This window comes from Suncus etruscus, chromosome 4 (assembly GCF_024139225.1).
Source record: "Suncus etruscus isolate mSunEtr1 chromosome 4, mSunEtr1.pri.cur, whole genome shotgun sequence".
Classification (NCBI taxonomy): Eukaryota; Metazoa; Chordata; class Mammalia; order Eulipotyphla; family Soricidae; genus Suncus; species Suncus etruscus.
Window position 1 is genome coordinate 29,374,743 of NC_064851.1, and position 15,275 is coordinate 29,390,017.

The 15,275-nt window shown below is 35.7% G+C and overlaps 1 protein-coding gene across 1 annotated transcript in view; it reads left to right on the forward strand.

Annotated features, from left to right (window-relative positions):
• ST6GALNAC3 (ST6 N-acetylgalactosaminide alpha-2,6-sialyltransferase 3) overlaps nucleotides 1-15,275 on the forward strand; it is a 658,045-nt gene that overhangs the window by 422,425 nt on the left and 220,345 nt on the right. The window contains exon 3 of the mRNA XM_049771784.1: nucleotides 3,762-4,171. Within this exon, the coding sequence (XP_049627741.1) occupies nucleotides 3,762-4,171 (410 nt within the window). The remainder of the gene's footprint in view (nucleotides 1-3,761; nucleotides 4,172-15,275) is intronic.

The following is a 15,275-nucleotide window of genomic DNA, read 5'->3' on the forward strand; positions in this document are numbered from 1 at the left end:
TGGGCCATTCACAGGGCATCAGGGCTAACTACTGGCTCTATGATCAGGGATCACTCCTGGGGGTGCTCAGGATACCATATGTGATGCCAGGATCAAATTGGAAGCTGCTTCATGCAAGGTAAATGACTAAGTTATGTTATATATTTCTGGCCCAGGATAATATTTCTAAAGTATAGTTAATTTATTTGTTTTTTTTTGGGGGGGGTGGTCACAACTGGCTCTAGCTCAGAAATTAATTCTGGCATTCTCAGGGAACCATATGGTATGCCGGATATTGAATCAGAGATGGCCATGGGCAAAGCAAGCACCCTACCTGCTTTGCTATTGCTCAGGCCCCAGTTTTACTTATTTTTAAAGCTAACACTTGCCATATGTTTGATTTCAAATAATCTGAAGATGAGCTCCTGTTTTCCCCTCACCCTATTCTTCTTCTTCTTCTTTTCTTCTTCTTCTTCTTCTTCTTCTTCTTCTTCTTCTTCTTCTTCTTCTTCTTCTTCTTCTTCTTCTTCTTCTTCTTCTTCTTCTTCTTCTTCCTCCTCCTCCTCCTCCTCCTCCTCCTCCTCCTCCTCCTCCTCCTCCTCCTCCTCCTCCTCCTCCTCCTCCTCCTTCTTCTTCTTCTTCTTCCCTTCTTCATTAAAGGCAGTTTCAGTCTCCCAGTTGCTTAGGCTAGCTATGTGAAATTTGTCTTGACATGCCTTGTCTTTCATATTCTATATAGTGTAGACTGGTCAATCCAGTGGCTCAAATGTCAAGCCGTTGATTATTTCTGCGATTTGCTCTGCTACCAACTTGGTACAAGCCATCATCCTTCCTTGTCAGAATTTGGGTAAACCTGCTTTTTAAGTTCCTTTCCTAGCCTTTTGTTTTTTAGTTTTCTATTAAAACAGTCAAAGCTGTTAAAATATAATTCAAGCAGTCACATCCTCTGCTTATAGCTTTAAGCAACTGAATTCTGACTCAACTTTCATTTCTGACACAGTCCCTACTTTCCCTACTCTACTTACTCCTCTCTGTGAGGGCACATTTCTTTTCAAACTTGTGCATTTGCAGTAGTTTTTTGTTTGTTGTTTGTTTGCTGGTTTGGGTCACACCTAGTGACGCTCAGGGGTTACTCCTGGCTATGCGCTCAGAAATCGCTCCTGGGGACTGGAGCAGTGGCGTGGAGTGGTAAGGCATTTGCCTTGCCAGTGTTAACCTAGGAAGGACCAAGGTTCTATCCCTCGGTGTCCCATATGGTCCCGCAAGGCAGGAGCGATTTCTGAGTGCATAGCCAGGAGTAACCCCTGACCATCACCAGGTGTGACCCCCCCAAAAAATAATAAAACAACAACAAAAAAATCTCTCCTGGTTTGGGGGACATTATGGGATGCCGGGGGATCGAACCGTGGTCCATCCTAGGCTAGCGCTGGCAAGGCAGACGCCTTATCGCTCCGCATCAGTGCTCCGGGCCTGATATGCAGTAGTTTTTTTTTTGTTTTTGTTTTTTTCAGTAGTTTTAATGTTGCTTTTTAGCAATGTTTCATTCACCCACCCACACTGCTAGCCTTCTTATTCTGTCTTTCCTTAACATTATGCTCGCCAAGGCCTTTGTCTGACCATTTACCATTCTCTTTTTCTGTCTCTCACATATGCCATCACCCCATGTACATCACATAAACACCTTAATTCTGTTCCTTTTTTTTACTATTGTCTGTGACATTTAGCTATTATAGTCATTCAACATATCATATACCATTATAATTTAATTATTTTTATCCTGACATTGTAATGACAGCCCTAGGAACAAGGGTTTTTATTTTGCAATTTTATAATTGAATACCCAATTCCTAGAAGATTATCAATCACATGACTTTAGTTGTTTATTTTGGGTTCCTGCCATTGATTGAATAGATAAACTTTGTGTGAAAACTATCACACAGTAAAGATGAACTATCACACAATAATTTTTGCATTTTGTAGGGCTTGGGGTAGGCAACACTATGTGGTGCTCAGGGGCTATTCTTGGCTTTCTCCTCAGAAGTGACACCTGACCATGCTTGGGAGTAGGACAAATGTGATACTATGACTTCAAATCAGTGTTAGCTATAGTCTAGGTAATAACCTTATCACCTGTAGTAGACTTAAGTCTTCAATGTTATTTTTCTAAGGCAATTTTACTCTCAATTTACACACCCAGGTTGGACTTACTGTTATGTTCATATATGTTACATTTCATTGCTTTCTCTTTTTCATCTAAGTCAACAATTCCACATGAATTGACAAATTTTATTTTTCACTACAAAATTTTTATCCAATTGTTTTAATTCCCAGTATATATATTGTGCTTCTAATTGTTAAGAGCCACTAACCAATGGGCACTATCCAAATCCAGGAACAAATTTCAGGTACAAATTGTGGAATTTCCTTGAAGGGAAATGAGGAAAATGCATATCAACAGAGCCCATCGCTTTTTTTTTTTTTTTTTTAAGGAGAGAATGAGTTAATTTTTTTCTTTAAAATAATTGATTTGGTTTGAATATGATAAAAAAAAGGTAGGGAATAATGGAAAGATTGAACATAGATTTAAAATTACTACTGACTGCCACATGAATCTTTTCCTGTAATTCCTGGAAGCTCTCACCTGTGATTCCTAGAAACTCAGCCTCATGTAATAGTTTTTACTATTCCATTGGTGTATATAAAATGAAAGTAATGGTTAGACAAGTTTAAGAGATTTTTTTGTGCATCTCCCCATGAGTTATTGAAAGAATTATTTTTCTTTGCTTCAAGATTAAAAATAAGATCTGTTAACATGATGATAAAAGAGATTTTTAAAGACTCTAATATTTGCTATCCTGAGACTTGTTTTAAGGAGCACTGGGCTCTGCAAATCTCTTCCAGAACCTTGTAATTTCATGATTTTTTAATATTTTCATGTACTTCAATATCACCACTTGTGTGTAAGACATATATATCTATATGTAAATATAAATATCTGTATGTAGGAGAGAAATTATGTTGACATTTATTCCCCTTGTATTTCATTTTTTATCCATAGACCTAGTTAAAGAGTCAAATTTTTATTTCCATATTTATTTTAAAAGTTATTTTTGAATGAAACATCAGCTTTCATAGTGGAAAACAAAATAGCTATTTTTCCATTTAACTATAAATCATACAAGGAGATGGAAATTAAAACTATTTAACATGAGTTCATATTTTTTGTTGGGGGGACAAGTCACATGCCAATAAACTCAGGGAGTTACTCCAGCTTTGCACTCAGGAATCCCTCCTGGTAGGTAGTGCTGGGAGGGGACCATAAAGGATGCCATAGATCCAACCCAGGTTGGTCGCATGCAAGGCAAGCCATTGTAGTATTGCTTTGGTACCTCTATTTATATTTCTATATATTTTTTGTATTTAGACCACACCTGGCAAGTTCAGAGATTACTCCTGGCTGTGCTGTCAGAAATTACTCCTGGTAGGCTTGAAGGAAAATGAGAAAAATAGGATGCCCATGATCCAATCTTGGGTGGTCCGCTTGCAAGGCAAGCACCCTACCGGCTGTGTTATCACTCTGGTCTCTGTATTCAAATTTTTAATGTAACTGTAGCCCTCTCTTTATAACCTGTGGAAGCTATTATAGGTTTTCATAGCTGTTCTCATAATAAGCAGGACTGATGCCTTATTAAATTTTCTGTCTCCCACAGGAACTTGTTTGATGGTTGAAGCTTAGTTATTTACATTTCTCTCCCTTCCTTGTTTTTCTTTCTATTTTTCAGCCTTTGCAACTGGACTGCGATCTTTGTGCCATTGTGTCAAATTCAGGACAAATGATTGGTCAGAAGGTGGGCAATGAGATAGATCAATCCTCCTGCATTTGGAGAATGAACAATGCTCCCACCAAGGGCTATGAAGAAGATGTCGGCCACATGACAATGATTCGAGTTGTGTCCCATACAAGTGTTCCTCTTTTGCTGAAAAACCCTGATTATTTTTTTAAGGAGGCAAACACCACGATTTATGTTATCTGGGGTCCTTTTCGCAACATGAGGAAAGATGGCAATGGCATCGTTTACAACATGTTGAAAAAAGTCATCGACATCTATCCAAAGGCCCAGATTTATGTGACCACAGAGAAGCGCATGAGTTACTGTGATGGCGTTTTTAAGAAGGAAACTGGGAAAGATAGGTGAGTCCTCCGAGAAACAGGTTTATTGTCTTTATTCGTAGTCACTAATTAATTCTTTTAACAGCTGTCAAAAAACAGACAATCTTCCAAGTGTATGCTTTTGATTATCAGGACTACAGAATGAACCAGGGCCTGACATAATGTGTTTTACCTATACTGCCTCCGTTCCAATTTCGTTTTGGGGTTAAAAAATATTCCAGTTTTTTTCTTCATGGTATTATATCTATACTTATTTGACTTTATTAAAGTGAATTTTTTTTTTTTTGGGTTTTTCGGGCCACACCTGTTTGATGCTCAGAGGTTACTCCTGGCTAAGCGCTCAGAAATTGCCTCTGGCTTGGGGGGACCATATAGGACGCCGGGGATCGAACCTCGGTCCTTCCTGGGCTAGCACTTGCAAGGCAGACACCTTACCTCTAGCGCCACCTCGCCGGCCCCATTAAAGTGAATTTTTTCAGTGACATATATTCAGCAATGTTCGGGGGGGTGAATCCTGCCTTCATTCTGGAGGGTTACTTCCACAAAGCTCATGAGACTGTGAGACTGCAGTGTTATCGGTGGAACCTGAGCCTTCTGCAATGCACTATAGCCTCTTAGAGCACTTTCTCCAGTCCTTAGAATAGATTTTTTGCTGAAAGAAGTCTTTAAATATCTGTTTAAAAAAGAAAACAAAAATATTTGAATGAAACTGTAAAAAAAAATCTGAGATCATAAAAAGGACAGAATTTATTTAAGAGATTCTTTAATGGTTGCAAAGTTTCTCACATAAAAATAGACCCTATAATATTAATTACATAACTTGGTATCTGACATGTTAAGCAGAATTTCATGTTGAAATTATTCATTACTTAAAGCAATTAAAAGTGGATTATTGAAGGTAAATGAATTATAAATGACATCAATTACACAAAAACCAATTTGCATTTTTCATTACATTTTTTCGAGCATCTTTCTATAAACCTCTCTTCCAAATTTCTTTTCCTGAGCACATTACCTCATTCAGTCCCTATTCTGTCTTATGCTTCATTCACTCTTCTCTCATCTTGCCCCATACCTCCCTGTAGCGATAATGCCTAATCCCTTTTCTTACTCTATGAAGAAGGTATCTATTATATACAATAGAAGTAAAATTATAAATCCATGTTTGTTCATATATCTAGTTCTGATAATATTTACTGAAGACATACATTGAGTTTATGTGCAAAGTTTTATTTAAAATGCTTTAATGTGTGTAATATCAGAAATAAATTTAGCATGGCTTATACTTTCAATATGAGCATTATGATTTCTTCAAGATGTATTTTTTTACTTTGGAGTATTTTTCCAATCCAAACTCAACTTTTTTGGAATACATGTTTTGAAAAAAAAAACTTTTAATACTTAGATATAATTATAATTATGATAGGTATTTTCATATTTCACCTGGATCCACTTTCCTATTAATAACATTCATTGACTTTAGCATTTTATATTTCTAAGCATAAAAAATAGCTTGCTCCTAATATAATACAAGACAGAAATAACTTCTTGTGCTTCTTTTACTGTGATAGGCATATCAATGCTTAGATTTGAGCAGTAGAGGGAAAAAAAGGTAGGGGGTGTGTTCCAAAAAATTCTCATATGTAGCAGCATTCTATATAAGTGAGACCATTTTAAAGGGGCTTTGGAAATTCCTGATCATTTGCTAGCCCAGAACAGTATAATTAATTAGATATATTTGTTTTTCATTAGTTATAGTCAGGCCTGGAGATTCATCACAGTCATAACTATAAGTCCCAGAATCACAGTTTACTTGCCTATGTTTCTGTATGATTATATCCTTTTGTCTCTTTGCTTTGAGCTTCCATTAAGACAGCACAGTTATGATGTGGGAATTTTTCAGCAAGAACTGGGAAAGAATAGCCTTGGGAGATTCATTTTCTATGATCTGTGATGAGGAGAGGGCTGTTTATGCTATTTACAGAGTGAGGCAAAGCTCTCTTGGTAAAATTAATTTGCTCGTGTCAGTCTGTTGGTAGAATTATCAAAATAAGATTGTAAAAGAGTCAAAATACATTTAATGCTATGCCGTTGCTTCCCTGAGTATTGAAACCAACCAACTATAACAACTGTTTTAGAAATGAGTAGAATAGGTAGTTTGAGTAAAATCTGGTTGTACTATACAAGTTGATCAAATGACTTCAAAAGTAGCTTTATTTACTAAGAATCAAACCTGCATTCTAAATTCAGCGGTGGAAATTTTATTGTCTAGGGATATACAGAGTGTTCTGCATTCATTGCCAAATTTCAAACAAGATTATGTTTTAACATTTTATGAAGGAAAATGTCAAACTTATAAAGTAGAGAAACTAATGGTATGATTAACTCTGTATATTCTCTGCTCAGTTTGAATAACTTTTAACTCAGGGCCAATCTCATTTCACTTGTGCCCTGCAAGTTTCTTTAAGCCCAAGAATTATTTTGCAGCAAATCTCAGATATCATATTATTTCATTCATAAATATTTCAGCATATCTCTCTAGGCTCTAAAAATACTTTAAAATGTCATTGTCCATCATTAAAATCAACAAAATTCCTTAATAATATTGAGATTTAGTCCATTTTTAAGTATCATCCAATAGGGTTGGAGCAATAGTACATCAGATAGGGCATTTGTTCTACCTGATGACCACCTGGGTTCAATCCCTATTACCCTATATTATTCCCCAGCCTGCCAAAAGTGATCTCTAAGCACAGAAACAGGATTAGGCTCTGAACAACACTGGGTGTGGTCCCCCAAAACAATCTATATTGGAATTTTTGTATTGAGTTTTTATAGAATTTCGGTCCTATGATTTTTGCCAAAGCAGGTAGTATTTCTATCAGAAGGAATACCAGTGCCAGAGAAATAGTGCCTTGCACTTGGACAACCAGAGTTCATTCCCACAGGCTCCCTTATAGTATCACAAACCCCTCCAAGAGTTAGAAGTGATTTATAATTGCATAGACTGAAGTAATCCTTGAGCACTACTGAGTGTGTCTCCAAAAATAAAATGAAATAAAAATGACTTAGTTTCCTTTTTAAAATTATTTTAATTAAATCATCTAATAATTCTATTAGAGGTTTTATTTTTAGATAAGTAAATGCAGAAAGACTACACTGATCCCTTCACCAGTATTTCAAGATCCCTCCAACAGGTGCTCATTGCTTCTTTTCTCTTCCCTAGGACCCATTTCCTTTTATCATTGTGTGTGTGTGTGGGGGGGGGAGTTAGGAGCTACTAGAGATCATCATTTTGATTACTAATTTATGAGATCTTACAGAGTGGTCACAGTTCATCACTTCTTTTTTTTTTTATTAGTCAGTACATGTAATAAAGAGAAAATGTTTCTCATTAGTCATTTAGCTACCATGAATAGAAGGTAGTATGTATATTTTCTATTTGTTTATTTTTAAGGTATTATTTACTTTGAACCTATAATGTGTGCAATTAGCTTCATTTTCATGTATATTATATAGTTAAACATACTTGAAATTTTTCTGTTATTAAAATTATATAGTGTACTCTATGTGTTGTTATTTTGGCTAGAAAACCTCTTTGATTAGAGCCTTTGTCTTGTCTTTGGAACTCTTAGATACATTCTTTGCTTTCTAGTACTACCTCTAGTACTACTCTTCTTCTTTGCTCTTGTTTTTTTTCCTTGAGGCCACATTCAACGGTTCTTAGGCATATCCTTTGTTCTGCATTCAAAGATGACTCTTTGCAGGGCTCTGAGAATGATATGGAGTGCTAGGGATCAAATCTTGTTAGACTGTGAATAAGGCAAGCACCCTAACTGTTGTATTATCTTGTACATAAGCTGATACAAACTGTATTCAAACATTTCTTCTTTGGTACATAAGAAGGCATTATCTTGGTATTACAGGTGCTTGCTGCTCCTGGCTTGGTTTTGGTTTTTGATCTTTTCTTTTATTGGACAGAACTATTTTATAATGTATACTTGCTTTGTTTAAAGATAACATCATTGTGAATTCAAACAGGAACTTCCAATACCACATCTAGGATTCTTATTTTTCCCCATTGTTCTAAAGCTTTTTCTTCCTTTTATTATGCTGACAGAAACTGGTTTTAGAGACACCAATGTCATTACCTATGTGCTTTATCCTACAAAATATACACAGCAATGTTAAAATAACAGCAGAGCCAGCAGTCTGATTACCATAAATATTCTAGTACTGTGTTACATCAAAGAGAATGTATTTAAATTAAGTGTTCATCTGGACCCATGTTCACCAAGTGTTTATTTTCTCACAAAATGTTTGAAGATTTTTCTCTAAGAAAATTGAAGTAAGGTTAAGTGTTGTGCATCATTGCATGCAGGTACAAGTAATAGGGAGAAATGATTTTTGTTTATTATCTCCTTTGTCTTCAAATTATTTTGGATGGTTTGCCAGTATTTATTGGATTATTTTTTTAACCAAGTGTTTATCTTTTATCAATAAATTTAAAAGTAAATGTTGATGTGCAATTATTGCATTGTAGCATTATATGTTTTGGTTATACATCACTATAAATAAAAATGTTATTATATACTCATTAAATTTAAATAGAGATGCTATACCATATATTATAATATATAATTTATAAAAATTAAAGCAATTTTGTCCTTAGTAATAAAAATGATTCATCATCGAAAAAGGAAAAAAAATGAAGTTTCTCAAAATAAAAAGAAAATAGTCACTCAACTTGCTTCTCCAAATTATCATTTTTTTTTTAAAAAAGAAAACCTTTTTCCCTTCTCATGTAGGTATCTTTCCATTTTTCCTTTAAAATCTTTTATCATAAGGAATACTTTCTTGGGGACACATGAATAGAAATATACACATAGTTACATTTCTTAGGATACACTTAGAGCAACTAATAAGTTATTGAAATACTTTCAAAACCAAATGAATTTAGTTTGCTTTTTTATCAATAAATGTTTATAATTATTTGACATTCCAGTTAGAGATACTGATCTTGTGAGAAAGGCTAGAGAACAGATTAAAAGACTACTTGTCCTTTCTTTGCTGGATTTTTGGGGAACTAACCAACCTTATCATTTCCCTCCTATTTTCCTAAGAAACAAGGTTTGCTAATTCTAAGTGACTTTCATCTTTTCGTGAAATCTTTAAAATTAAAGATTTTTTTCAGTCAAAATAATCTGCACGAAGTGGATCTGTTTTTCCTTTTAATGATTGTTATGCAAAAATAATATTAGACTGCTGACATTTACTTATTGCATTAATATATCCCAAGACTGAAATACCCTAGAGGTATTGTAGGGCTGATACTGGCACATGGCATTACATTCAACATTTGAAAAATCTGTTTAAGTACTTGGCCATTCACAGATGCAAAAGAACTTTAACTTTTCTAAATAAGCAAAAGAGAGCCAATATGAGATGGTCTTACTATAGACAGTTGGGCAGTCAAAGCTTGCATCCCACTTAGAAATATTTGTAAATGCAGGCACATTATTTAATTAAGGAATAATTGAGAAAACCATAGCTCCTATTAAAAACACAAAGCTAATATAGGCCTGATAAAGGGCCCTGAGCTGCCTTAAATAGGTCTTAATTAGCTGGCTCCAATGTAGCTCCACCTTCAGGGTGACTGAAATTAATGAAAGCTAGCAGCATATTTCAATGTTTCAAAAAATGTTTCTTCCTCAAGTGCTAAGGATGTGAAGGGAGGATGGATTCCTTTTAAGGATCATTTAGGAAACAGGACGCACAAAAGTCACTTTCACAAAGCATTATCACTATGGGAAACTAATTTGTAAAATTCAAGATGACTATGAGGGTAATTTATGTCAGCCTCCCCCATCCATCCCCAGTCAATCTGAAGGAAAGACAAAGAAATCAGTGCTGTGTCATTCCTTACTACCTTCTATTTGGGGATGGTTTTATCATCTGGTGGAGCTTTTTAGCCCAATCTAGATTTTTTATTTCAGCGTGGTCATTTTGAAAGCTTTTATATAATTGGCATATATCCTTTAGATTTGTACACCCTTACTTTCTAGTGGGAGGGGATTCTAAGACTCTTCCCTCAATATTTGGGAAACAATATTTCTTCCAGTAGGAGAGTGTGCAGAGGGAGCATTGCGTAGGGCAGAGAGTATTGCAAAGGCAGGGTTGTGAGGGAGCAAACAAAAAATCCAAACCTCAACAACAAAAGCAACTCTGCCAGCTTGAGATCAGCTATGGGGCACATTATCATGCATGGTTCACCCAGAGAAGTTCTGTTGCTCTAGTGGGACTAAAAAAAAAATAGTTTTGTTATTTCTAACTCTTAAAAATGCTTTCCCAGGAAAGCCTGAACTGAGAAAAAATGGGCAAAGTAGAACTTTTGTTGAAGTGAAAAACAAGACTCATTAAAAACAGTATTTTCCATTTTTTTTTCTTTTGAAGACAGTCTTTGCAAATACAGCCCCTCAGCACTTTTTACAAGACTAATGCTGACACACCTCTGTTAAAATGAATTAATGTTCTCACCCCAGCTGATATATTTGGCAGGAACAGTAAGTTCACACAGCAGTCATGGGCAGACCCAGAGGATTCCAGAGTCAAAAAACATAATAAGGCATCCATAGCTTGTTTTGATGCTAACAAGCACTGGGAAACAGGACATCCTTTTCCTGTTATTTATGATGACATTCAGTTACCTACATTTGGCCTCCACTATAATATTTATGAACTGGAAATCCAGCATTTAAATAAAAACTATTTTAATAATAGGAGGATGAAAGACGTGTTTGTAATTTATCAAGATGTCAGTACCAACCTGTCTTGTGTTTAAAACAAGACATACGTACATACGTTCACATATACATTAGGTGATGACATGATAATTAAGATATAAAAATGTAGTTTGGGGCTAAAACAACAGGAGCATTTAATATTACATAGCTATAATTTTCAAAAGGAATTCTATGCAAACTACCTGTAGCTGTAAAAATAAAAATGCAGCCAGTTTAGCTCAATAAAGTTCTCTTGGGTTTGAGGCTCTGACTTGACAGAATGGCTAGATATATAGGCAGATTATAGCATCTAGAAACAAAGTCTCAATAGGGCAGTAGATCATTATACCAAGCATTCCTTCAGTACAATAACTTTTGAATACTACAGAGTTTGAAAACTATATATACATAGGTCTTCAGTTAGAAGCCTCATTGGAAAAGATATGCTCAAAATTTTTATGGTTAAATTTTAGAAATAATTCTAAGCCTTTTTAATTTTTCTGGCTATATATTCGTCCATTGAAGCTCATGAGCTTTTTTTGTAGTCACCATGAAATTATAAAGTTATTCCTGATTAGGTTATGGGCATACAAGGTTTGAACACCAATCTCTTCACCAAGTTCTGCTTCCCTTCACTGGTTACCTGTTACCCCCTTCCTCAACTTTCTGCCTATCTTACCTGGATAGTGAGACCCTCCCACAACTGGGAGGGCTCTGTGGTTGGTAATTAAAGTGGCCTGGGGAAAGGAAGGACAGACTCAGCAAGGAAGATGCCACAGGTAGAAAAGAAACACAGATTGAGTGCAGAGAGATTGATTAGCTGAAAGGCCATGTGAGGAAGATGCACATCGTGGTTAGGGCCTTAATAAAGCTGGATGACTCCTGAAACTTCATCTTACTGTTGTGGGTCATTTCTTCGCCATTACTCTGATATCTACAGACCAGGCCATAGGGGCTGCAGGTGCCAGGCCGGGCCTAGAAAGGCCTCACCATTCATCCACTAGGACTTTATGATTATAAATTAATACAACAGCTACCAATCCTCCCTCGTTTGCCTCCACCCACCAGTCTGATTCTATGAGAGGCACTTTTTTTTTTCTTTTCTAAGAAATGTGGTTTACAGTATGGTTGCCAATAGGGTTTCATACCTAATGCTTTACCACTTTTTAGCATCTCCTCCTTCTCCTGGCTGAGTGGTTCCATCGTCCATAGTTGTTGCCCCCTTCCTGTCTTAACCTCCAACTCCCCAAGGTTTCATATTTCCTACTGAATACCAGATCTCTTGTTCTTTATTTTTATGGTTTCTGAGCTCATTATTCCATCATTATGTTTCCTTATATCTTGCATATGAGAGAGATCATTTTCTCTCCCTCTGACTAACTTCACTCAAAATGTTACTCTTCATGTATCAGTAAATTGAATGACTATCTTTTCTTATTTCTGAGTAACATTTCATTGTGTACTGTACTGTACTGTAGTTTCTTTATCCACTCATCTATTCTTTGGTACTTGGGCTCTATCTAGATTTTGGCTATGTGGACAATGCTGCAAGGATCATATAAGTAAATTATATTTTCTCCATTATAATTTTGGTTCCTTTGTGTATATTCCAAAAAGTGAAATTGCTGGGTCAAATGGAAGCTAAATTCCTAGTTTTTTTTAAAAGTAGTAGTAATAGTAATCAATACATCATGGTTCTGTAATAAAGATTGACTCAGACTAGTGGAATAAAGTCAAATATCCTGAGACAGACCTTCAGGTATTGTGTTCACTTATTATTTAAAAAATGAGAAACTAGGGGCTAGAGAGATAGCATGGAGGTAGGGCATTTGCCTTGCATGCAGAAGGACAGTGATTAGAATCTTGGCATCCCACATGGTCCCCTGAGCCTGCCAGGAGCATTTCTGAGTGTAGAGCCAGGAGTTACTCCTGAGCACCGCCAAGTGTGATCCCCCCCCTTAAAAAATTAAAACAAAATGAGAAAATAATAAAATGGTACAAGGAAAGACTCTTGAACAAGTGATACTAGGAAAACTGGTCATCTACATGCAAAAATAAATGAACTCAGACTTTGTGTATGTCTTTCTAATGATGTACATAAAAGTCAATTCAAAATAGATTAAAGAGGGGCCAGAGCAATGGTGCAGCAGTTGGGCATTTGCCTTCATGCAGCTGACCCATGACAGACCGCGGTTTGATGCCCCAGCATTCCATATGGTCCCTCAAGTCAGGAGCGATTTCTGAGCGCATAGTCAGGAGTAAGCCCTGAGTGTCACCAGGTGTGGCCCAAACTGAAAAAAAAATAGGTTAAAGACCTTGATATCATACCTGAATCTATAAAAGAAAACATAGGCAGAACTTATCATGACACTGAAGCTAAGGCATCTTCAAGGATGAAATATCACTGACCAAGTCGAAACAAAGTTAGGAAAATAGGGCAACATTAAATTAAGAAACATTTGCACCTCAAAGAGAAAAATGACCAGAATATAAAGACAGTGCATAGATTAAATGAAATTATTTACTGACCAATCCTCTTTTAAAGAGTTAAAATCAAAGATGTATAAGCCTGGTAGAATGTTATAAGAAAAAACACTTACCCATTAGAAATATGAAGAAGAGATAAACAGAACCTTCCTCAAGGAAGAAATCCAGATGGGCAAAAGACATGTGAAAAAATTCTCTGCATCTGCATCACTCATTATCAGCGAGATGCAAATTAAATTAACAATGAGATATCATCTCACACCACAGAGATTTGCACACATCACTAAGAGCAAGAACTGGCATGGTGGATGCAGGGAGAAAGGAACTCTCATTCAATATTAGTGGGAATGTCAGCTGGCATAGTCTTTCTGGAAAACAATATGGACACATTTATAAGATTTATCTATTCAGTTGATTACTTTTTTGTCAGGGCACACCTGACAGTGCTCAGGTCTTATTCTTGGCTCTGTGCTTAGGGATCATTTATTTCTGGCTGTACACAGAAGACTGAACCCAGGTTGGCCACATAAAGGCAAACATCTTACCTCTGTTGACTTTAAATTAAGGCCGTTGACCTCTTTCTGTTGTAGGACTGCTTCACAGCTCTCTAATTTTTTTGTTTTTGCTTTTGTCATCTTTATTCTTTCTTCAAATTTAGTTCAAAATTAAGAATAGTCTTAATGCTTATTTATAAAATTATGTAGAAAAAAAGGGCCAGAGCAGTGGTGCAATGCACTAACCTAGAACGGACTGTGGTTTGACACCCAGCACCTCGATTTGATCCCCCAGCGTCCCATATGGTCCCCAAGCCAAGAGCGATTTTTGAGTGCATAGCCAGGAGTAACCCTTGAGCATCACCGGGTATGTCCCAGAAACAAAACAAAACAATTATGTAGTAAAGGTGATATCTTTCTTTTTTTTTCTTAAATTTTCACTTGTTTTTACTCTTTAAAAGAGTTCTTTTGAGATTTGCTTTTGTCCTGGGTCACACTGGACAAACAAAGCTCAGGGATTATTCCTGGCTCTACACTCAGTAACTACTCCTGCTAGTATTTGGGGTACCACCTAGGATGTCAGAGATAAAACATGGGCTGGTCAGCTGTTTGTGAATACCCTATCCACTGTACTATTGCTCTGACTTTTCTTGATAATTGTTTAACCTGAAGTGTATTCATTTTTACTAAACTATTTTTCATTGCAACGAAAATGCATTTTATAATTCTTTATTGTGTCTAAAATGCTGCAGAAGTTTTATAAGTATTTATTGTATTAAATTTTTGTTTCTCTGAAAATGAAAATAAAAGTTTGATTAACTTTATTAGTATGATAAAGATTTCAAATGGATTTACCTCTTTAGCTGTCTTATGGAAGGATGTGCCAAAAAGATCCTGACTTTTTAAACTGTGGGTTCACATCTCTATGGATATGTGAATCAAAACAAAATGTGTTTGAAGTAAAATTATTTATGACATGTTATTAGTAAATGTTTTGTATATTTTATATTTTAGGTATTTTATCCACCCAAATATTTTAAAATATCCATATAGTGTGGGTTCTATATAAAGTTTATTTATGAGAAGGTATTCAAGTTAGCAAGCTTATATAGCCTACTCTTGCTTACTAAAATACTTATCTTTTGCTACTCTTATTTTATTTTTTTCTTTGATTCTCTCTCCCTTCATTCCTTATTTCCTTCTTTTTTATTTTCTCTGTTAGCATATTTTTCAAATTTTAATGTGAATCTAGTCACAATTTTGGATGAAGTTCAAGAGTTGTATTTTTTTTAGCAAGTTACAAGGTGAGACAAATTTTCTAATCTATTGATGGCACTTTGGCTTGTACTTAATTTAGACTTC